The sequence below is a fragment of the Pongo abelii genome, chromosome 2 (assembly GCF_028885655.2).
Source record: "Pongo abelii isolate AG06213 chromosome 2, NHGRI_mPonAbe1-v2.0_pri, whole genome shotgun sequence".
NCBI classification, from domain to species: domain Eukaryota; kingdom Metazoa; phylum Chordata; class Mammalia; order Primates; family Hominidae; genus Pongo; species Pongo abelii.
In genome coordinates, this window is record NC_085928.1 from 141,991,712 (window position 1) to 142,016,703 (window position 24,992).

Consider the following 24,992-nt stretch of genomic DNA (forward strand, 5'->3'; position numbering starts at 1 on the left):
CTAAAGACAAGAGATGGGGGTTGCAGTTTAAGTATTGGAGGGGACAGCCTGAGGATCTAGCAGTTGGATTATTAAAGAGAGCAGTGATTAGTTGATTTACTTTTACATGAGTTTAACAGAATACATTTATAATACATTTTAGTTATATGGCATTTACTAATCAGAATGAGTTTGGAAACCTTTTTCAAAACCCTTGGTTGTCTTTTAATGCTGATAACTAAATTATTAGCCACAAGATACAGTTATGGCCCATACTGGTTTCTCTGGTATCAAGGTCATCTTTAACTTTTCCCAAGGTGGGTTTATACCCAAGAAGCTCTGAGGTGGAGGTCCTGATCTGACAGGACTTATTCTCTGTTCTTTCTTACCATGTATGTGTCACTTTTTTTTTTTTAAAGGAAAATTAGGACCTGTTCCAAGGGACCTTTTTTTAAAAGCCAGTTTAGAAATGAGTTTTAAGGCAGATTATTGGTCAGCCTCAAAAGTAAAAAAGATTTATGCTGATTTCAATTGGAATTATGGAGATACTTTTAAAGTCACAGCCAATTAATTTGCATCTCTTTGCCTAATAGGTTAGATTGAAAAAAGAAGATGGAAAGAACAGAGTAATTAGGCATGTAGGTTTACTAGCTTTCACTTTTAAATTTGGTTATTAAAACATGGAATTAACTAAATGTAGTTTAAAAGTTAACTTTGTTTTGTACTTCTAGTAAGAAATTGTATTCAGTATTTTCAAATTTAAGAAAATACTGGTAAAACTTTAAGATAACTGGTAAAATAGAAAAGGGCACTTGTTATCCAGAAAACTTAATATAAAATATTCACTGTCATGTAAATGTCTTCTCAGTGTTTTTTCTTTATAAAGATGTGCATATAATTGATATTAATAGAATTTCTGGTGCATTTGCTATACCTCGCAGTCTATGATGAGGTGAAAAGTTACAAAGATCAGCATAGAAAGTAGGTATTCTGCAAAGGATCAAAACTATACACCAAGTGCAGTTAATTTACCAGAAACTGTTATTTTTCTAGTGGAAACATTTTAGAAAAATCAGCCAAGTTTACTAGAAAGGAAGGATCCAAGGGATTTTATAGTAGGTTTAATTTCTTTTTTATCAACTGGAATTAGGAGGCATTTAAAGATGTTAAGATAAAATATTTTATCTTTATTTATTTATTTATTTATTTTATTTTTATTTTTTTTGAGACGGAGGCTCGCCCTGTCGCCCAGGCTGGAGTGCAGTGGTGCGATCTCCACTCACTGCAAGCTCCACCTCCCGGGTTCATGCCTTTCTCCTGCCTCAGCCTCCCGAGTAGCTGGGACTACAGGTGCCCGCCACCACACCCGGCTAACTTTTTTGTATTTTTAGTAGAGAAAGGGTTTCACTGTGTTAGCCAGGATAGTCTCAATCTCCTGACCTTGTGATCCACCCACCTCGGCCTCCCAAAGTGCTGGGATTACAGGCGTGAGCCACCATGCCCGGCCCCATTTTTATTTTTTTAAGGCAACATAATTGAACATGGTATCAAAATTGAAACCACAACATAATCAATTTTGTTTTGTTTTTCTCACACTAACCATTGGTTATTTCAGATTTACAGCCTTATAAATATGCAGGATACCCCATGCTTATTCGTACTATAACAATGGAAACTTCAGATGACCTCCTTTTCTCAAAAGAATCACCATTGTTGCCTGCGGCTACAGAGCTAGCTTTCCATACTGTCAACTGTTCAGCCCTCAATGCTGAAGAGCTCAGAAGAGAGAATGGACTAGAGGTAATAGAGTGACCTTTGTGCTTTTTAAGCCAGTTTACACACATTATATGACTCTTGGCAGTGAAGAATTTAGCAAGTACAAATGCAGATTCTTTATTTCAGCAGATAACACAATATTTTCCATATTCTCATACCAAATTAAAGGTGGAAGTGGAGCTTTATTTCATAATGTGAGTTGGAAAGCATTGGGTTCAAAACTGATAATGGTAATATTGTTTACAAAGTAGCTTATTAGAAATGCTTAAAAAGAAATTTTTAAGGGTCCTTTGTTTACTATTTATTTAACAAATGTTGATCAAACATTTATGTATCAAATATTTAACATTAAAGGGTTATTTATATTTTATTATTGCTAGAAAAGGCCTTTCAGACTTGAAGTCAAAATGGAGAGTTAATAGCTGACTTCTTCCTCTGCAGGTGTTACAAGAGGCATTTAGTCGCTGTGTGGCTGTCTTGACTCGTTCTAGTAAACCAAGTGACATGTCAGTACAGGTGAGGCTAAAACCTGTGGTTCCAAGAAAATTGCACTAGATCAATGGTTCAGACTTTAACATATCTGAGAATCAACTGGAGGGCTCATTAAACTGTAGGTTGGTGAGCTCCACCCCACCCAAAGTTTCTGATGCAGTGGGTCTGGGGTGGCGGCCTGAGAGTATGTTTTTATAACAAGTTTCCAAGTGTCATTGATGCTGCTGGTCTGTGTATCACACTTTAAGAAACACTGCACTAAAGCACTTGTGATCTGTTGGCTTATGTTTTCTTTCTTAGAGAATAGTTTATTGAACCCGTATGTTTCCATTACCCAGCTTAATGCCATTCTTGTTTCACGTATCTTCCATCCCTCACTCTCCTATCTCTAGTATTTTAATTGGCTTAACATTTAAGGTTATAAGATAGGAAATTCATCAGGAGTCATTAAGAGCTTTGTAGAGCGTGTCTTTCTATTTGGCCTTTTGCTTATGCCAGCAAAATTCAGAATATAAAACGAGTACTGGCTGTTGAGTTCCATCCTCTATTTTGAAGTCCGTTGTGTAAATAGAATTGTGATATTCTGCTATGTTAATAAACTATACAAAAATACCTTAATCCAGAGGCCAGCAAACTTTTAAAATAAAGGTCCAGGGAGTAAATATATGAGTCTTTCAGGCTTCATACAGTCTCTGTTACATTTTCTTTTGTGACTTTTTTACAGCCCTTTAAAAATCTAAAAACCATTCTTAGCTCTTTGGCAGTACAAAGACCATGGTCAGTTTGGCCCATGGGTTGTAGTAGCTGTGGTTTGCCAACTACCCGAGCATTTATAGGAAATCTTAATGAGAAAGACTAGTGATCTAGTAAAGACGTTCTGTTTAATTTTGGAATATTGTATATACCATTAAGTATTATTCACAAATCTCTGCTGGTTTGATTTCTAATGTGTTAAATAAGGAATGCCTATGTGACTCTACTGGTTTTTTTGCTCTGTTGTGTTGTCTGCAGGTGTGTGGATACATAAGTAAATGCTATAGTGTGGCTGCTCAGTTTGAGGAATGCCGAGAGAAGATCACGGAAATGCCTAGCATCATCAAGGATCTCTGTCGGGTACTATATTTTGGCAAGGTAGAGTTAATCTTTAATGCTTTCTAGATACAGACAGCAAAGTGTCTTTTTGTCAACTAGCCAGTTCCTAATTTATAAGCACATTGTTTTCCCAAAGTTATTTGTAAGTAAAATTATTTGGATTTCTAAAAGCATTTTTCACAGAAGCCTTGCTGTAAATGGAGGCTTTGCTTCTAGGCTGGCCTACAAAGAATAAGACTAAAGTGATACATCTAAAGGGAAGTGGGTTCCATCTGAACATTAGAATGAGTGGCAGGGAGAAAAGAGAAGCCTGCAATAAATAAGTCTATTAAAAGCAAAAGGCCAGCCCGGTGTGGTGGCTCATGTCTGTAATCCTAGCACTTTGGCAGGCCGAGATTGGCAGATCACTTGAGGTCAGGAGTTCCAGACCAGCCTGCCCAACACTGCAAAACCCTGTCTACAAAAAAATACAAAAATTAGCTGGGTATGATGGCATGCGCCTGTAATCCCAGGTATTCGGGAGACTGAGTATTTGGCTGAAGAACAAGCAACTCCAGAAAATTCAACCATAAGGAAAAGTTTAGCTGGCATGCTGACACCCTATGTTGCTGTGGCTAGTGTGAAAACTTGCTGTGGCTAGTGTGACTGAGGTATGTGCTTCAGAGGTAGCCTGTGCCACTACACTCCAGCCTGGGCAAGAGAGTGAGACTCTGTCTCAAAAAAAAAAAAAAAAGAAAGAAAGAAAAAAAATAGGGCCATGTAAAACCTGAAAACTAGAGAGTTCAGGCACTGCTTGGTGGGAAAGGCTTTAGAGATCTGAGAACTTACTATTTCCTCCCAATCCAGACCTGCTGAGGAAGGTTGACTGTGGGTAGATGTGATAGATGACTGGGAGGGGGAGAGAGATGTCTTAGATAACTGGGCAGAGTGAGAATTGTCTTGAATAAAACAGGATTGAGATGCTGATCTGGTACTAAAGTATCAAGAAGTGAGGGAATTAATGAAAATATCTCCTCTACTATATCTACTTGATGTCCTTAGAAGTATTTGATTGCAGAATAGAAACTGACAGAAATAAATCTTTAACAACTGCACAAAATATATTGTTATATTTAAGATCACTAGCATGTAAGTTGCTATTGATGCCATGTCGCTATTTTTAAAAATTAAAAATACAAGAAGTGAAACCAGAAACTATTCCCGAGTCTTCTGACACTAGCCTTAAAGGTAGTAATTCTGGTATCTCGTCATGAGGTCGCTTTTAATTTTAGGCTTTAAAGGATATAGGATTCAGATTTAAATTGGAATTGAAAATATAAGAAGAGGTAAACATTTTACAAAATAACGTGGTTGACTTGACATACATGCATAAACAGTTCCTCTTGGGAGCTTTTTTTTTTTTTTTTTTAAACTCTTTAACAACTAATTCTCTTTCTCTCAGAGTATTCCCCGCGTAGCTGCTCTTGGGGTAGAATGTGTCAGTTCTTTTGCTGTGGATTTCTGGCTACAGACACACCTATTTCAGGCTGGAATTTTGTGGTATCTCCTTGGTTTTCTGTTTAATTATGACTACACACTAGAAGAGAGTGGCATTCAGAAAAGTGAAGAAACAAACCAGCAGGTAACTTTAACATTGCTTTAATATTGAATTTGAACCCAAACCATAGGTTGGTGTTAAACTAATGCAAAGCAAAGCTGCAGCTATCCAGAGTCCCCAGAGATAAATTGTTTTTCAGAAAAATTAGGTTTTTTGCTTTTTAAGACCCAAAACTTTTAGTTGTAATTGCTTATGCTTAAAGGATTCAAGGCAAGGGAATTTGCAATAGCATATACTGGACATAATTTAATACTTTGTTAATTACTCAGAGTCAACTTTATGATTGCAAAATTATGGTTGTGTAACACAGGACGATATAATGTTACCATCAGGCAGTTGAGGCTAGCTCCCCTAAACACTTGAGTACTTGTCTGATTTTTATAGATATTTTTCTGTCTCTTCTATGTGCTCTCATTTATTGCTCATATTGTAAATGTGTGCTTCTAGCAGGCAGGGCTGCCTACCTATCCCCTACTCCCCACATTACCACCAAATGTGCTTCTTCCAGTTGTCTGTGAGATATACTGCATTGGGTATAAGTTAGTACATAGATTCTCATGGTCCTTATAAATAAAAAACAAACCCCAACACATAAACTTTCTGATGTTTACCTCAATGTTAGGTACTCTTGTACCCTTTTGTTTGGTTGGCTTTTTACTCCTTAAATATGTTCCATATAGTGTGATTCTGTAAAATTATAGTATTACCTATGTAAGATAACAGATCTACTTTAACAACTTAATTTTTTTTGTAACAGGAGGTAGCCAACAGCCTTGCCAAACTGAGTGTCCATGCTCTGAGTCGCCTTGGAGGGTATTTGGCTGAAGAACAAGCAACTCCAGAAAATCCAACCATAAGGAAAAGCTTAGCTGGCATGCTGACACCCTATGTTGCTAGAAAACTTGCTGTGGCTAGTGTGACTGAGGTATGTGCTTCACAGGTAGCCTGGGTTTTAATCAATAGTGCAAGATCCTTTAAGCAGTAAAGTAATACAATAATATTGATCTAGGAAACCTAAAAATTAAGAACATTCACATGTTTGTTCTCTCAGGCAAGAAATTCACCTTATAATGGATTGATGCTAATGATGTCAGTTATGCAAGTCCAGTTTTTGCAAGGGCAAATTAACTTTGTTTTCTCAGCTGTGGAGCCCATCATAATTCTTACCAACCTTGAGTCACAAAGGGACAGGACAAGAGAGTGAAGTTAGAATGGTGTTTCACAATGGCAGACTACTGGGAGACAGGAGACCCAGAGTCTATTGCAAGCTATTTATTGTAAGCCATAGCTTATTCAGACACAGGGTTAAAATCCTGAAAGTAAATACATGCATACACATATACATGTATATGTATCTATGTGCATACATAGATGCATTGCAAAAATCAGTATGACCTGATAGATCTCCCAACCTCTTTAACTTCTTTTGCAAGGGTTATTGAGAAATAATCTAAGAATATAGCATTAAAGAATTAGATAAACTATAGAAATCAGTTAAACAGGTTACTATTATCCTTTAATTGTAAAAAAAAAAAAGAGTACTGAAAGACATTAATATAAATGAAGACACTAGATCCTATTTTTGGTATAACAAAATAAATGGATTGATAGATTTGTACCAATATGTTAACTGTAATTATTCCTGAATGGCATAATTATAGGCAGTTTTTCTTTTGTTTTCGCTAATGATGAACTGTTACTTTTGTAAGTGAAAAAATCCTGAGGTTTCCAAAGTATTTTTACAACTTTTAAACAGCTTGTTTTTAATCCAATGTGATTGAGTCCAGTTTTCAGTGCTTGCCATGCTTTTCAGTTCCCATGTATGAAAGGCAGGAGCTCTAGATGCCACTGTTTTTTGTTTTTTGTTTTTTATTTTGTTTTTGTTTTCACTATTTTTCCTAAAACACTAGACGACCAGGGACCACTCTTGATGTTAGTTATTTTCCTGGACTTTTCGCTCACCAATGTGATACATTTGGCTGACTGAAAGCATTCTCTCCAGAAATGCCAACAAGTTTGGGATTAACCTCTATAGCCACCCCCACTAAAAAATTTTTATAGCATTTCAAAATTAAATGTTGGCATGAGCTCCATCTGGATTTAATAAAATGCTTAACTAGAAGTTAGCCTTTTGAAAACAAGGCTTGCATGTCTGTATAAGATGAGGTCATACTCCTCTGTTTTCCTATTAGCAGTAGACCTCTGTAAAAATAAAAGATTTTTATTCAGACATTTAAGGAATTGTGAAATATCTGTGTTTACATTTAAAATTGAGGAGAGCTCAACTATAGGAAAGCACACCAGATGCCTAAGCAGTCATAATCTATGCCTGCAGAACAACTACACAGCCTTCAATATCAGGGTATGGTCAAGAAAATCTGACTTTCTCCCCATAAATTTTATTTTCCTTCATACAGGTATGCTTCTTAAAGACAGGTTTTGTTTTCAAATACATGTACGTAAAGGTATTATGTTGTGATTCTTTTCAAGCTTATAGTCACAGTGTGTTTATTAAGTACTTTAAAAATACTGAATTTCACCATGGCACAGCAGATTTTGAGATGTTGAAGTCAGACTCAATTTCAAATCCCAGTTTCACCAGTTAACCAGTTCTAAGATCTGGGACAAATAATTTAATGATTTGCAGCCTTAGTTTTTCTGAGCTGTAAAATGGATCATATCAGTAAACTTGTTAGAATTACTGAGATACTTATTATTGAGGTCCATTATACTATAGGCAACTATTATAGTGTTTGGCCTATAATAGACATTTTTAATAAGTGATAATGTCAATAATTTTTTTCACTAAATGTTATAAAACAGTAATATTGTCTCCTAGATTTTGAAGATGCTTAACAGCAACACAGAAAGTCCGTATTTGATATGGAACAATTCTACAAGAGCAGAATTACTTGAATTTCTTGAATCCCAACAAGAAAACATGATTAAAAAAGTATGTTATTGTTTTATAAATGTCTTGGGTAATTTATTCTGATGGAATCTCTGGAAATACGGCAGTATTGATTAGAACAGAAATCCACTATTTCTCACTTTAGTGTCAGTCTGTATGGCTTTCTGCCACCTAATATTTGGCCCATTTAAGAAGAGCATTGTGTTGTATGTAGTAATACATTAGGAATTTTTATTGTTGTTACCACTTATATACAGCTGTCTTCTATTTTAACCAGTTTTTGAACCCAGAAACCTTATTTTAGTTGTTCACTTCAGCCTCTTTTCCCTAGTAAGTGAAAGTTGCTTTCCAGTGTCAAGACTGAACATTTTTTCTACCCTGCCACGTTTTAGTGGAGAAACTATTACTAAGCCGTGAAAAATAAACAAAAGGCAGTAGGATGGGCAGTAAGGAGAAGACCTGGATAATCCATACACCAGATGGTTGAGTCTTGATGATTTTGAAGATAATTATGTGTGTGGCTTTGGAAATTAGAGTAACTATTACTGTAACATCTCAGTTATTTAGTGTTTTTGAGCTCATTCCATGTTAGTCACCTAGAACTCTTTATAGATAAAATTTTTGAGAATTGCAGAGCTAGGGAGAACAGGTCTCACATGTCTGTACATTATCTTTCTTTTTTTTTTTTGAGACGGAATTTTGCTCTTGTTGGCTCAGGCCGTAGTGCAATGGCGCGATCTCTGCTCATCACAACCTCTGCCTCCCGGGTTCAAGTGATTCTCCTGCCTCAGCCTCCCGAGTAGCTGGGATTACAGGCATGCGCCACCATGCTTGGCTAATTTTGTATTTTTAGTAGAGATGGGGTTTCTCCATGTTGATCAGGCTGGTCTCGAACTCCTGACCTCAGGTGATCCGCCCGCCTCAGACTCCCAAAGTTCTGGGATTACAGAACTTTGTTACCATCAGGCAGTTGAGGCTAGCTCCCTTAAACACTTGAGTACTTGTCTGATTTTTATAGATATTTTTAAATGCGCCCAGCCTTCTGTACATTATCTTTTACCAGAATAGACATATATAACATCACTGCGCCCGGCCTTCTGTGCATTATCTTTTACCAGAATAGACATAATAACATCTTCTCTTTGTTTAGCATTTTATAATTTATTGTATACTTTTACATGTTATTTTAGTCCAATCTAAATTCCTTTTGGTTTCACTCTTAATCTTCATTGGGACTGTTTTTCTCCCATTCCTCTTATTTTTCAGCACTTTTGTTCAGTGTATTACTTTTTTTTTTTTATTGAGACAGTCTCACTCTGTCGCCAGGCTGGAATGCAGTGGCATGATCTCGGCCCACTGCAGCCTCTGCCTCCCGGGTTCAAGTGATTCTCCTGCCTCAGCCTCCCAAGTAGCTGGGACTACAGGCATGTATCACCACGCCCAGCCACTTTTTGTATTTTTAGTAGAAACAGGGTTTCACCATGTTGGCCAGGATGGTCTCGATCTCTTGACCTCATGATCCACCCGCCTCGGCCTCCCTAAGTGATGGGATTACAGGCATGAGCCACCGTGCCCGGCCTAGTGTATTACTTTTTAAAACCCAGTCCAAATATGCTAATTTCTCAGCTCTGTCATCCTACATCTTACTAGGTCTGATGTCTGCTGAGTTGATTGAGAAGAATAAAGCGTCATACTTGCTTTATAAACTCTGGCTCTAAGACCTTTGTTAGCTGACCTCTGATCCTTTGAAATTTTAAAATGAGTTAATAATAGTAATATTTGGAATAAAAAATTATAATGTAATTGGATGCCTATTCCAAAGTCATTTTAAGTGCTATAACATGTATCACACCACATTTTTTCTCTAGAAAATGCATAGATCTCTCAAGTTTTTTATCTGTTAAGTTATTAAACTGAACATGGATAGATTTACATCTAACAGTCTATTTTTTCATCTTTTAAAAAGGGTGATTGTGACAAAACTTATGGATCAGAATTTGTCTACAGTGATCATGCCAAAGAACTTATTGTAGGGGAGATTTTTGTTAGGGTGTATAATGAAGTTCCTACTTTCCAGCTGGAGGTAAGCTCTCTGCTTTTAATTTTACCTGATACCTTTGATCATTTGTTACTGAAAGTTACTAGTTTATTCACACTTTATAGAGGCACACTTCATTTTATTGCACTTTCTTTACTGTGCTGCTTTTTTTTTTTTAAACAAATCAAAGGTTTGTGGCAACCCTTGCCAAGCAAGCCTGTTGGCACCATTTTTCCATTTTTCCAATAGCATGTGTTCACTTCATGTCTCTGTGTCACATTTTGGTAATTCTCTCAATATTTCACACTTTTTCATTATCACATCTATTATGGTGATCTGTGATCAGTGATGTTGCTCTTGCTAATTGTTTACGTAAGATCACGAAGTTCATCAATAATGAACTTCATCAATCAGTGTATGTGTTCTGATTGTTCCACCAACCAGTCATTCCCCAGTCTCCCTCTCCTCTGGCCTCCCTGTTCCCTGAGTCAACAATATTGGAATTAGGCCAGTTAATAACCCTACAACGGCCTCTAGGTGTTCAAGTGAAAGGAAGAGTCACAGGTCTCTCACTTTAAATTAAAAGCTAGAAATGACTAAGCTTGATGAGGAAGGCTTGTCAGAAGGTTAAACAGGCCGAAAGCTGTGCCTCTTGTGCCACACAGCCAAGTTGTGAATGCAAAGGAAAAGTTCTTGAAGGAAATTAAAAGTACTCCTCCAATGAATACATGAATGATAAGAAATTGAAACTTCCTTATTGCTGATATATGGAAAGTTTTAATGATTTGGATAGAAGATCAGACCAGCCACAACATTCCCATAAGACAAAGGCTAATTGAGAGCAAGGCCGTAACTCTCTTCTATTCTGTGAAGGCTGAGATAGAGGGTAAGGAAGCTGCAGAAGAAAAGTTTGAAGCTAGGGGGGTTGGCTTCTGAGATTTAAGGAAAAAAGCTGTCTCCGTAACATAAAAGTGCAAGGTGAAGCAGCAAGTGCTGATGGAGAAGCTGCAGCAAATTACCCGGAAACTTAACTAAGATAATTGAAGGTCACTACACTAAACAAGTTTCTAATGCCTTCTATTGGGAGAGCATGCCATCTAGGATTTAGCTAGAGAGGAGCAATCAATGTCTGGCTTCAAAGCTTCGAAGGACAAGTTGACTGTCTTGGTAGAGGCTAATGCAGCTGCTGACTTTTAAGTTGAAGCCAGTGCTCATTTACCCTTCTGAAAATCCTAGGAACTTTAAGAATGATAAATCTGTTCTCACTTATAGGTAGAGGCTAAAGAGTGGGTACTTATGGACATAAAAGTGGCTATAATAGACACTGGAGACTACTAGAGGGAAGAGGGGGTGGTCAAGGTTGAAAAACTATTGGGTACTGTACTCAGTACCTGGGTGACAGTCATACCCCAAACTTCAGTATTCCAGGTAACAAGCCTGTACATGTACCCCTGAATCTAAAACAAAAGTTGAAATTATTTTTAAAAAATTATGCTAAATCTGCCCTGCCTGTGCTCTATAAATGGAAAAATAAAGCCTGTATGATAACACATCTGTTTATGGCATGTTTTACCAAATATTTTAAGCCCACTGTGGAGACCTACTGCTCAGGAAAAAAAGAGCTTTCAAAATACTACTGCTCATTGACAATGCACCTGGTCACCCAAGAGCTCTGATGGAGATGTACAAGGAGATTAATGTTTTCATGCCTGCTAATACAACATCCATTTTGCAGCCCATGGATCAAGGAGTAATTTCAACTTTTACATCTTGTTATTTAAGACATACATTTCATACAGCTATAGCTGCCATAGATTGTGATTCCTCTAATGGATGTGGGCAAAGCAAATTGAAAACCTTCTGGAAAGGATTCACCTTTCTAGATGCATAAGAGCATTTGTGATTCATGGGAGGAGGTAAAAATATCAACATTAGCAGGAGCTTGGAAGAAATTGTTTCCGGCTCTCATGGATGACTTTGAGAAGTTCAAGATTCCAGTGGAGGAAGTCACTGCAGATGGGCTGGAACTAGCAAGAGAACTAGAATTAGAAGTAGATCCTGAATATGTGACTCAATTGCTGCAATCTCATTATAAAACTTGAAGAGAAAAAGGGGTTGCTTCTTCTGGATAAGCAAAGAAAGTGGTTCTTGAGATGAAATCTTGTGAAGATGCTGTGAACATTGTTAAAATGACAAAAGATTTAGTATATTACATAAACTGAGTTGATAAAGCAGCAGCAGGGTTTGGGAAGATTGACTTCAATTTTGAAAGAAGTTCTCCTGTGGATAAAATGTTATCAAACAGATGACATGCTACAAAGAAATCTTTCATGAAAGGAAGAGTCAGCTGATAGAGCAGACCTCTTTGTTTTACTTTGGGAAGCCACCCCAACCTTCAGCAACCACCACCCTGATTAGTCAGCAGCTATCAACATCAAGGTGACATTCCCACCAGCAAAAAGATTGACTTGCTGAAGGCTCAGATGATTGTTAGCATTTTTTTAGTTAAGGTACGCACGTAGTTTTTTTTAGACATGATACTATTGTACACTTAATAGACCACAGTATAATATAAAAATAACTTTTATATGCACTGAGAAGCCAAAAAATTTGCTTTATTTTGGTGATCCGGAACTGAACCCACACTATCTCTGAGGTGTGCCTCTACACTGAAATAATACCAAATGCTTGTGATGGGGTGACCACTGACAGCTAATGAGCCTCTTTATCTTGATTGTTGAAGAATCGAATTTTGTGGAGTTTATTCATAAGAAGTTGTTCCTTGCCCAGCTTTTTCTTATATTTTATGCCTACTGCTATCCCACTGGCCATGTTTATATGCCTTTAACTCACTAGGCCAGTTACATGCTCATTTCATCACAAGGGATATCACCAGACACGAGGCTTCCTCTGGCCAATATTAGGAGAAAATATAGGTTGAAAATAAAGATTTTTTTAGAGTCACATCAGATCATCTTTTGTGATGATTCCTAATCATCACAAAACTCACTAGTCCTTCATGGACTCACTAGTCCTTCATGGATGTACAAGGCCAGTTACATGCTCATTTCATCACAAGGGATATCACCAGACACGAGGCTTCCTCTGGCCAATATTAGGAGAAAATATAGGTTGAAAATAAAGATTTTTTTAGAGTCACATCAGATCATCTTTTGTGATGATTCCTAATCACTTCCAGAAGCAGCTGAGGAGCTTCTTCTGAGTGCTTGGGTATCATATAGGAAGTTTTTGCTCTCATTTTTTGTTTTTTCTATTTAAAGACAGGGGTCTCACTATCTTGCCTAGGCTGGTCTCAAACTCCTGGCCTCAAGTAGTCCTCCTGTCTCAGCCTCCCAAGTAACTGGGATTACAGGTTCAAGCCACTGCACCTGGCTTGTAGGAGGTGGCAAAGAGGATTTGGTGGTTGATTTGTTTGTAAAAAGGAAAGAAGTGAGGCTTTGTTTTAGAGTTTACTCTTAGAAGAAAAATGTACTAAGCCATAATGTGTATCACTTATCACAGAGTAATATATATGTAAATAGCTATTAAGCAGAATGAGTTAAGTGACTTGTGACGTCCCTTTGAAAATTGTCCTTTGAATTTATGTTCTAAATTTTACATGACTTTTAATTATAAAAATATAACCAAATTTTAGAAGTTCTATATCATACTATCTGTTACTTCAATTGATAAAGGGAGGAGGTATTCTAATCTCAGAATTGTTACACTAAGATACTAATGGGAGTATGTCAGATCTCTGGAAGTTGAGAAGTACTTTATAATGTTTCCTGCCGTCTACATCCCCGCTGTAATGCATAGGTGTATTCATATGTATGCATAATTTAATCATGCTTTATTCACTTTCATAGCTTAAAGTTCTTTCTTTTGCTATGGAGTTATTTCTTAGGGCACCCATGTTTTTTAAATACTTGTCTGCATTGACTAGGTTCCAAAAGCATTTGCTGCAAGTCTCTTGGATTATATAGGCTCCCAGGCCCAGTACTTGCACACATTCATGGCCATCACACATGCTGCAAAAGTGGAGTCAGAGCAACACGGAGATCGCTTACCAAGAGTAGAAATGGCTTTGGAGGCTCTGAGAAATGTCATAAAATATAATCCAGGTATGTGACTACACCTTTGATCAATAAGACCCATATAATACAGGAGCCCTAAAAATTCCAATAATCAATTTTATCAGGGAAACTCAGGGAGAATTATACTTGGTTATAATGTATTAATATAACATTACAGGGAATTGACCCTGTAATATTTTTACAATAAAAGTTAAGCTGGGGAGAGAGGTCAAGGCACTATGTTTAGAAAATGAGAACATGTGTCTAAATGGGTTGAAAAGGCAGAATAGTTTGATAGTATAAAATTTCACATTGATGTCTTAAGTTAACATATCAAGTATAAGTGCTTGAATTAGATTTATTTAATAAGAAGTGATCTAATTTTTGCCTCCTTTCTGGTCCCTAACTAGTGCCATGTGCATGTGGGCACTGATATTTTTGAAAAATTGCCTGAAGTTTTTGGTGTGTAAAAATTGAAATAAAGATGTGAGAGTTCCTACTCTTAATCATCTTTAAGAGGACATTTCCAAAAACATTACTCTAGCCTGACTCCAGGGAGATGGATGAGTGAAAATGTAACAGCTTCTCTCAACTCTAATTTAGATAATAAATACAAGATATAAACCTAAAATAATGCAAATTCAATTTAAATTACTTGATCTTTTTAAATAACATTGAACATTACCTTTCAAGTACATTTTTACTCTTCTTAGTATGTATTAAAGTACTATTAAAATTCTGACTTTTGGGTTATTGCCAAAAAGTTATTTAAATAAAATAACAGTAATTAAATATTGGGAAAATTATGCATTTACAAGATGTACATTGGGATGTTATTAAAGACAGTGTTATAAAATCTGAAGAAAACTTGTCTTCTATTTGAAGTTGTCAAAGTGTAGAATATTACTAGTGGAATATTAGGTACAAAGAAATTGTAGCAGAGCAGACTTGATTTGGAACTTGTAAAAAGTTGAAGAAAGGCCTGCGCAGAAATCCTTCTGATAATATCTATCAAGTTTATTAGAATTAACGCTCTCTTGTAATTTAGAAGTATGGTTTGTGTGTCATTGATGTATTTGACAGTTATTCCCTATCAAGAAGTGGTTTGAAAATGAATTTAAAAGCAACATATTTATAGAATATTCTCAGACTCTTTAAGTTGAAGGAGTCTTACTGAGTTATCTTAAGAATCCTCAAAAGATAAAAAGTTACACTCTATGTTTTACTACCATATAGAAGAGGAAAAATATGCTGAACAAAACGGGAGTAAATATATGGGATTAGGATTTGAGGTGGGTAGGAATGGAAATACCATTTCATTTTATGTATTTTCACAAGGAGTGCTTTGTATATTCATACCAGTTTGTTTGTATTATAGTTAAGTGGCAGAGTTCTAACCTGGTCTTATTTAAAAGCCAAATCATGACAGAGTCTCCCAGAATATAATTAGGTTGAGGGGGGTAACCCTAAGGTCTAGAGGTAAAGAGTGAAATTGCTACCTTACACTTTAGGTTTTTGAGCTATATTTGGATTGTTTATTTGATAAAGGTCTTAGCCTGAGGGTTAGGGGTAGGCATGGGAATGAAAACAAAGTAAACCTATAAAGCTCTAACACCTTACATTTTGCCTTTTAAAGACTTATTGCTCCTTAGAGGTCCTCCACTTACTTCATGTCACAGATATTTAGAACCGGTTATCAGAGACTTAAAATTGACAGTAAACAACAGTGTATATCGGTTTTCTGAAGTTAAATAATTTCAAACATCTCTTGGAAATAAACCATTTTATTCTTATTCTCTAGGTTCTGAGAGTGAATGCATTGGGCACTTTAAGTTGATATTTTCTCTTCTCCGAGTTCATGGAGCTGGTCAAGTGCAGCAGTTGGCTTTAGAGGTAAAAATGTTTTGTACTAAAGCGTGTTACCTTTCCTACCACTTACCACGTGTAATTTGAGTCTTGATCAGTCATTGTCTGAAGTTGAAGTGTGCTTTTTTGTTTCATCGTTTTGCCTATTAAGACACATCAATATTTTTTGAAATTTGAATTAACATGCTCAATTTGAAAAGTGAATATTGCACAATTGCACAATGTCGTTCAAAGTGGTTCTCTTTCTGTTATGTGTTAGGGCTTGGGATAGTGTTGTATGGCGTCAGGTATGGGTTAAGGAATGGGCTTTACTGGGGAAGCTTAGAAGCCACACATCAGCAGGAAGACGATAGAGGGTTTCTGATTGCTGAGTTCCCATGGAGAGACATACTGAGGCCATATCTGTTGGCTACATACTGTGGGTTTGCATTCCAGAGGAGTGATCCTTGTCCCTCCCCTGCAGTTGAAACTCCCTTCTTACAAATCTAGTACAAAAGCTACCTTTTCTGTGAGGGTTACAGACAGACACCTGGGTGTGCTGCTGTTATAGGAGTTGCCTAAAAAAGCCAACTGCCAGAACCCATGGGTCTTGAGAGTCCAAGAGAAGTTGGAGTCCCCTTGTTCAGGATATTGAAGCCACTGGACCCATAGGATACTGTTTAGATGTAGCCTTTTCTTCTGAGAGAAGCAAGAAGTCCCTAGTCACAAGTAGTTCTTTGCCCAGGCAACCCAGACTTCCTAGGATTATTTCTGAGATCTTGCTCTTTGTAACACACACAGTTTATTGCAAAGAACACCAAATGCAACCCTGCAGTAACAGGTATATAGATGGTTTATGAATAATTTGTGTAACATGTTCTTAGATAACATTTTGGCTTAAAACAGATTTTTAATAGAATAAAAAACTTTTAGTTGGTCAAAAAGCTTAACAGGCAAGTTATTTCAATTGAAAAACATGTTTTCCTACTTAATTCCTTCAAGCATGTTGTAACTTTTTAAATAAACGTCATTAAATCTAGGATATGTTGCACCGAGACGCTGACCAATGATGTTTAGATGTATACTCTAAAAGATTTGAGTGGTCATCCTTTCTGAAAGAAAAACATACCTATTTCTTTATAATAGAAGAATAACCCCAATCTGTTGTGCTGGGTACTGAAGACATTTACTTTTTTCCTCTGAAAGTAAAAGAAAGTCCCAGTAATGAGAATCATTATTTTCCTAATCACCAGCCCCTACCCAAACTCTGTAATTGGAAAACACTATAGTATATACCTTAGTTCTGGAGCATGTATGGGTATAGGATTGAAGGCTTCTCAGAAACCTCAAGGTATTATTTCCAAAGAGATGAATAAAGGCAATCTTTTAAAATTAAACTCATATCTAAAAACTAAATGTTTTATCCCCCAAACATTTGTCTCACTTGTACAGTCTATATGACTTAATTTGATTTAGGTTCAAAATTATTTCTGAAACTTTTACTATCCTGTTGATTAATTTTCAGGTTGTGAATATAGTGACATCTAACCAAGACTGTGTCAACAATATTGCTGAATCAATGGTTTTGTCCAGTTTATTGGCTCTTCTACATTCGTTGCCATCAAGTATGTATACAGATGGAATTTTGGAAACCACAGCAAGATTAGCCCATGGAAGGGAGTTGTTGCATAGTTGATACAAAACCTCAAACAAGTGTCATCTGTGTTTAGTTTTAAAGTGTTCTTTACACTAGATTTGTCTTCCTAATAATGTTTTACATAGGTTACTGTCTTGCATTTCCCATGTCAAAAGTTGAAAGTTGGGGGTGAGAGAGGTCCAAAACCAATGGAAAATAACCTGGGATTTTCAGTTTGTTGAGATCTACACGTGGGTAATTGAGAATTAACTAATATTTCATGGTTTACTAAACATAAGTAATCTTGGATGATAGAAAACATGCTTAAGATACAGATGGCCTTGTATTCAGCTTAGTGTTCAAATCTGTGTACTTTGTCTTTTGCTGATTTGATATTAATAAGATAAAATACCAAGGAGGTTTAAAAAATATATCAACCTTATTTCCTGAACACAGCCTGCCCTAATCTATACAGTTACCTAGTCTAATAGTTTATAGTTGTGCTAAAACCAACCCTGAGATTGCTTTTCAAAGGCAGGAATATTGAGTTTGTAGGCAATTACAATATAATTTCAAACTCACCAATAACCAGAATACATTGCTTAGTTGGCTTTGCCAATCCCTTTGAAGTCATGTTAATCTTGAATTCATGTCTGTCCACCTCCTTAAAAGAAGGAACCGTGTCGTTCATCTTATATGCCAGTGGCTTCCTTATGTTTGGTGTTTATGTTTGGTAAACTGAGTTGAATTTCCATGGAAATTTTTTTTTCAATACATGATATGCTTGAAACAGGTCTTTAAGATGGCAGCTTTGTAAAGTCATTTGCAGATTGTTTTTATCATACCTGCAACCTTAGTTGGTTTTTCTTTTTTCTTGGTTTTCAGTAGCTTTGTGAGACTTCAAACAATGTAAAACTAAACTGGTTGGTGAAAGTAAAGGATGTTATGGAACTCATAATTTTTAAAAGTATAACTTTATACTTATATAGTCCAGTCAATATTTTAATCTTACAGGGAAAATAGCTGGCATCCAGATATTTTAGCCTACTCTGTATCATTCAGATTTCAGACTAAATTATCTTACACTGTTTGCTAAGGTACATTGTTACTGTTCTTGTTGTTTTCATCTCAGCCTAATACTTTGCAGCCTCTACCTTATTTGCCAACACTTTATTCCTTTGGCAACCTGTCATTCCCATTTGACTCTAGAAGAGTTAAGTCCAGTAACCTATACTTGCATATAATATGGTAGTGACTGGGTGAGGGGCACACAGGCTTTGTCCAGAAGGATGCAATTATGTCTTAGAATGGAACCCGGTCTTAAAACTGCTACTTCCTACTTTTTCCCTCAAGACAGTAGCACCAGGTAAAAATCTTAGATGCCTGATTAGAGTGTCCTCTGGGTGCCAGGAAATTAGAAGATTTTTGGGTGTGCAGTGCACAATGAGGTAGGAAGACAGGGTTTTATAGTGGTTATGAATATGGACTTTGGAGTCAGACCTACATACAAAACTCAACTATACCACTTAATTAGCTGTGAGACCTTGGGCCGGTTAAACTGGGCATCGGCTTCCTCACTCATAACATGGCCATGAAAATACCTGTCTCACTGGTTATTATGAAGATTAAATATGACATCCTGTGTAGAACATCTAGTTAAGTGCCTGGCACAGAGCTGGTGCCAAGTAAATATAAGCTAACCTGATGATGCATTCCTTGAAACGTCTTTTACTCTGCAGGTCGTCAGCTTGTTCTGGAAACTCTTTATGCTTTGACATCAAGTACAAAAATAATCAAAGAAGCAATGGCAAAGGGTAATGTATAGAGTGCTTTCTTAGCTAGTCGTGCAATATAATGAAGCTTATTTTGAGCTGCATTTTACAGTCTGATAAACTAGAATGCTTTGAAATGTTTACAGTTTTTAAAAACTACATTGAGTTGAAATATGGTTGAAAATGAATTCTGATTAGAAAAGTCAAATTCTTTATAAGCACTAATTCTCTTTTTCCTTCATAGGTGCTTTGATCTATTTACTGGATATGTTCTGCAATTCAACACATCCACAGGTTCGAGCCCAAACAGCAGAACTTTTTGCCAAAATGACAGCAGATAAACTAATAGGTCCAAAGGTAGGCAAAAAATAAGTTCTTGAAATTAATTATTAAAGCATTGTTACTTTGATACTGATTTCAAGAAGTTTACTGAAATCTGAGATGGTGAGGATAAGGAAATGATGTGATGTGTTGTGAAAGAAAATTGACATTCCAGGAATTGTTCCTATATATTACTGTTTGAGAAAACTAGAGTCAGGGCAGGCTGTACTGGAATTGAAAAGTCTTTAGAGAATGTTTGGATTATGATGATAAACTGTTCATCTCCTTCGAAGAGAGAACTAAAAGTATATCAAGACTATGACAGAAGATAGGTTAGAGTTTCACACTACAAGGATTGGCCTGTGGAAATAACTAGTGAAGGAGAGGTGGTTTGTGTCTTTTACATTCCACACCTGAATTATTAAGAACATGCCACTCTCAGCAGTGAATTCATATAGGGACATGAGTGTAACAACACTTCTGGCTTCGAACTCTGCAGGGAGATCTTTTATTCCAAATCTAGAGATAACCGGATGATCTCTGGATCCATGGTCTGGTTTGGAGAGCAGGATACCTGTTAAAACAATAGTTCTGAATAGAATTTCATTCAGGTGCAAGTGGTATCAATGTCCCTTTATTTTGTTACTAAGTCAGTTTCACAAGTAGTACTCACTGAAGAATCCTCTGTGCCTGCCCACAAAGCAGCACCTTAGTCATAGGGAGAACATGAAATAAAGGCTCAGGAGTCCTACTTTCAGAGTTTGATTCAGTAGATCTAGGGTGAGGCCCAGGAGTCTCCATTCTTAACATGCTTCCAAAGTGATTCTTCTGAAGCCTGTTAGGACTGATATTTAGGGATCATTATTCAAGCAAGTCCACAAAGGCACTTTGGGTAAGGAGGAGGCTAAGGTCCCCTGCTTCTATCTAAAGCCAGGGTGGCTTCCTTTGTACACATTGTGCCTCCGTGTAAAGTTCAGTTTGAAAAAAAAGTCCAAGGCTAATTAAACACTTTTTACATTAATAAAACAAATTGGATTCAGTTGTTTTCTTGTTCAGTCTCTCAGTCTAGGTATTGAGAATCTGTCATAGGACCTGAAACAGTTTTACTTTAGTAATAAGTTAATAGTCTTCAGCAGGGTTGATGAGACAAGCAAGATTACATTTGGAAGCCTACAGGAGGGTCTATAAAATAGTTAATATTGAATTTCCTTAAAGCTAGAGCTAGGTAGCACATAACTGTAATATCTAATATTAGTTATTTTTTCAATAGTGTTTTAGACGCTTAAGTATGTACTGGAATTGACTGAGCTCTTTGGTTATATTTCTGACCTTTGAAATATGTGAGGGACAGATTTTATCAAGCTGACTGTGTTTACGCTTAAACTTTCTGTATAGAAAAAACACAAGTATCAACACCTTAATTGCAAGAGATTCTAGAACAGGGGTCAGTAAATTTTTTTGTTTTTGAGACAAGATCTGGCTCTGTTGCCCGGCTGAAAGTGCAGTGGTGCAATCTCAGCTCACTGCAACCTCTGTCTCCCAGACTCAAGCCTTCCTCCCATCTCAGCCTCCCAAGTAGCTGGCACTACAGGCACACACCACCACACCTGGCTAATTTTTGTATTTTTTTGTAGAGGTGGAAAGGTTTGGCCATGTTGCCCAGGCTAGTCTCAAACTCCTGAGCTCAAGTGATCCACCCGCCTTGGCCTCCAAAAGTGCTGGAATTGCAGGGTGAGCCAGTGTGTCTGGCCAAATTTTTTTTTCCTTTTTGGTAACAGTTTTCTTGAGATATTAATATCATTGACATACCACACAGTTCACACATATCTAGTGTACAATTCAGTGGTTTTTAGTATATTCACAGATTGAGCAATCATAATCAATTTTAGGTTTGATTTTCATCAACCCAAAAAGAAACCCTATTTCTATTAGCAGTCACTCTCCATTCTCCCTTTCCCCTAGCACCTGACAACCACTAATCTACTTCCTTCTGGATAGACTTGCCGAATGCTGGGCATTTTATATAAATGGAATCATGCTATGTATGGTCTTTTGTGACTGGCTTCTGTTGTTTTCATCTATGTTGTAGCAAGTATTAGTAAATTTATTTTTATTGCCAAATAGTATTCTATGTTTTGGTATCCATTTATCTCAATGGACACATGGATTGTTTCTACTTTTTGGCTCTCCTAAATTACACTACTGTGAACATTTGTGTACAGATTTTTGTGTGGACATGTGTTTTTATTAGGAGTGGAATTTCTGGGTCATATGGTAACATTATATTAAACCTTTTGAGGAATTGTCAGATTGTTTTCCAAAGTGGCTCTACCATTTTACATTCCCCTAGCAATGTATTTATCATCTTCTTCTCTAACACTTGTTATATCTTTTATTACAACCATCCTAGTAGATATGATGTTATATCATGGTGTTACATGATGTTATATGATGTTATATGATGTTATATGATGGTTTCGATCTGCATTTCCCTGGTGGCTAATGTTTTCATGTGCTTATTGGCCATTTGTACAACTTTTTAAGAGAAATGTTTATTTACATCCTTCACTAATTTTTAAATTAAGATTATTTATATTTTTATTATTGAGTTATAATTTTTATGTTTTAGATACTAGTCCCTTATTATAGATATGATTTTCAAGTATTTTTTCACATTTTCCTGATTGTTTCTCCACTTTCTTGGTGGTGCCCTTTGAAGCACAAAAATTTTTAATTTTGAGGAGATCCAGTTTATTTTTTGTTTGGCTTGTTCTTTTGATGTCATATCTAAGAAACCATTGCCTAATCCAAGGTTACAAAGATTTATGGCTATGTTTTCTCCTCAATTTTATAGTATTAGCTCTTAGGTTTATGTTTTTGATCCATTTGAGTTAATTTTTATCCATGGTGTGAGACAGGGGTGGGCCAGTAAACTTTTTCTATAAAGGGCTTCACGCTGCTGATGAAAACATACCCGACACTGGGCAATTTACAAAAGAAAGAGGTTTATTGGACTTACATCTCCACGTGGCTGGGGAGGCCTCACAATCATGGTGGAAGGTAAAAGGCACATCTCACATGGCAGCAGATGAGAGAGGAGAGACTGTGCAGGGAAACCTCCCTTTTTAAAACCATCAGATCCCTTGAGACTTACTATCACAAGAACCAGAATAGCATGAGAAAGACCTGCCCCTGTGATTCAGTTACCTCCCACCGCGTCCCTCCCACAACATGTGGAAATTCAAGGTGACATTTGGGTGGTGACACAGCCAAACCATATCAAAGGACCATATAGTCAATATTCTATCCTTTGTGGGGCATGTGATCTCTGTTACAAATATTGAGCTCTTCTTTTGTGACAGGAAAATAGCCATGGACAGTAAATGAACAAATGGATGTGGCTGTGTTCAAACAAAACTTTATATACAAAAATAGATGGCAGGCCAGATGTGACCCCTTGTTTGCCAGCCACTGTTCTAGAATAGCTGAGTAACCTGAACATATAACTGAAGATTTATGGTCACAGTATTTGCCTTATGTAAGTTTTTTGCTCAAATGTTTAATAGTATACACACCAGTGAGTAATAAACTTAATGTAGTTCTTAGCATTTGAAATGCTTTAAACATCCTGGTAAACTTTGCTTTAATACTGCTTTTTACAGATGATAGAGTTGGGTCATTCATTAAATTGAATTAAATTAGAATACTAAACAAGCATTCTCAGAAATCCGATAGGAAGAGACTTTTGATTTTGTACAACTGGTCAAATAATGTGCCTTTTTTAAAAGTATCAGATGACAGTAGGTTAGATTAAATAAATTTAGAAATGAAAGGACTCATGTTAAGACAGTTATCCTAAATACAGTTAAAATTTGCTTTCATATCAATTTGATAAGACTCAAATATATATAGCTCTTAAATAAGACATTTGAAATTCACCTGACTGGCCAATAGATGATTTCTGTAGCAGTCACTTACAAACACAGCTTATTACAAGCATATAGTTCACTTCTAAAAAGGTTATTACTTCAAATTTGGTTTGCTTGCCATAAAAATTTCAATTTTTGTTTCAAGTTGCAAAATATTTTAAAACAGGTTAGTTATTAGGAGTTCTTTTAAATACTAGTCTATAATGAAATCTGTTAAGACGTATCAGATATTTCTGCCCTAAAATTTATGTAGAATGATTACAACAGTGATTCTTATTAGACAGCTAAGTATGTTTCCGAAGATGATTTCGTTAAAAACCTTAAACACAACAGTCAGGTACAGTGACTCATGCCTGTAATCCCAGCTATTCAGGAGGCTGAGGCAGGAGGATTGCTTAAGGCCAGGAGTTCAAGACCAACCTGGGTGAGGTAGAGAGACCCCATCTCTTAAAAACAAACAAACAAAAAAGGTTAGAAGTTAGCCAGGCATGGTAGTGCACCTGTAATCTTAGCTACTCAGGAGGCTAAGGAGGGAGGATTACTTAAGCCCAGGAGTTCGAGGTTGCAGTGAGCTATGATCACGCCACTGGACACCAGCCTGGTGACAGAGTGAGACCCTGTCCAAAAAAAAAAAAAAAGATAAAAAACAACAATAAGCAGTTGTATTAAAGGTGAAATAATTGGCCTGATGTAGCAAGATGGCAGCATAATGTTCTGAGCAAAACTCTTGCTTTATGAATCACAGATCACTGACTTAATGACTCTGGGTAACTTGTCTGTCTTTAGCTCCACAGTGAAAAAATTGAAATAAATGGCCTTTAAATCCCGCTCTGACTTTTAGGTGCTTCTTTGACATGTACTTCTCTGGTCTTTGTGAGAATGAACTACTAGGGGCAGATATACCACAGTGAGCAGGTCAAGCATTGTTCTTATACTCAGGGAGCTCCTGACCAAGAAGAAGGACATACTTAATCACTTTGTCTACCTTCTCTTAATTCTATTTCAGCACAATACTCTCATCATATTTAGGGAATATAGGAAGAAATAAGCCTGTGAAACCTCTTGTTGAGTTTACCTTGATGGTATTGTTTAATATATAACAAATGCCCTTGCATGGGAACCCCAGGAGAAATTGCTTTTTTCCACCAGAAACAGTTGGGTGTCTCTGAAGCAACTGACATGATTTTATTTTGTGGGTGTCCTGTTATGTAACTGAAATTTAGTTCATTGGCTGCTAGGAAATTCAGAGCTAAATTTGAAGTATATCTCTGGCAGTTATGGAGCTTTTTATGTTTCTTTCATGTACTGACTTCATATTAGTCTTCATTTATTCAAGTATTTAAGCATCTTTTATGTGCCAGGGGCTGAGAATACAAGCAGTGAGTAAGAAAGATTGGGCCCAGAGGGTTTCCATAAGATAAGATTTGAGCCCAGAATTTGACACAGAGAAGAGATAAACGTGATGATCTGAAGGAAAAACACTTTCCCAACCCTCATTTTTCCCTTTGCCCCATGCCTCACATGAATT

The 24,992-nt window shown here is 36.6% G+C and overlaps 1 protein-coding gene across 1 annotated transcript in view; it reads left to right on the top strand.

Annotated features, from left to right (window-relative positions):
• The window catches only part of DNAJC13 (DnaJ heat shock protein family (Hsp40) member C13), a 118,432-nt gene that overhangs the window by 76,744 nt on the left and 16,696 nt on the right, over positions 1 to 24,992 (top strand). The window contains exons 37-48 of the mRNA XM_009239322.4: positions 1,595 to 1,779; positions 2,197 to 2,271; positions 3,259 to 3,378; positions 4,781 to 4,960; positions 5,694 to 5,861; positions 7,776 to 7,889; positions 9,814 to 9,930; positions 13,832 to 14,009; positions 15,763 to 15,854; positions 17,332 to 17,431; positions 19,182 to 19,256; positions 19,459 to 19,571. Of these exons, the coding sequence (XP_009237597.3) occupies positions 1,595 to 1,779; positions 2,197 to 2,271; positions 3,259 to 3,378; positions 4,781 to 4,960; positions 5,694 to 5,861; positions 7,776 to 7,889; positions 9,814 to 9,930; positions 13,832 to 14,009; positions 15,763 to 15,854; positions 17,332 to 17,431; positions 19,182 to 19,256; positions 19,459 to 19,571 (1,517 nt within the window). The remainder of the gene's footprint in view (positions 1 to 1,594; positions 1,780 to 2,196; positions 2,272 to 3,258; positions 3,379 to 4,780; positions 4,961 to 5,693; positions 5,862 to 7,775; positions 7,890 to 9,813; positions 9,931 to 13,831; positions 14,010 to 15,762; positions 15,855 to 17,331; positions 17,432 to 19,181; positions 19,257 to 19,458; positions 19,572 to 24,992) is intronic.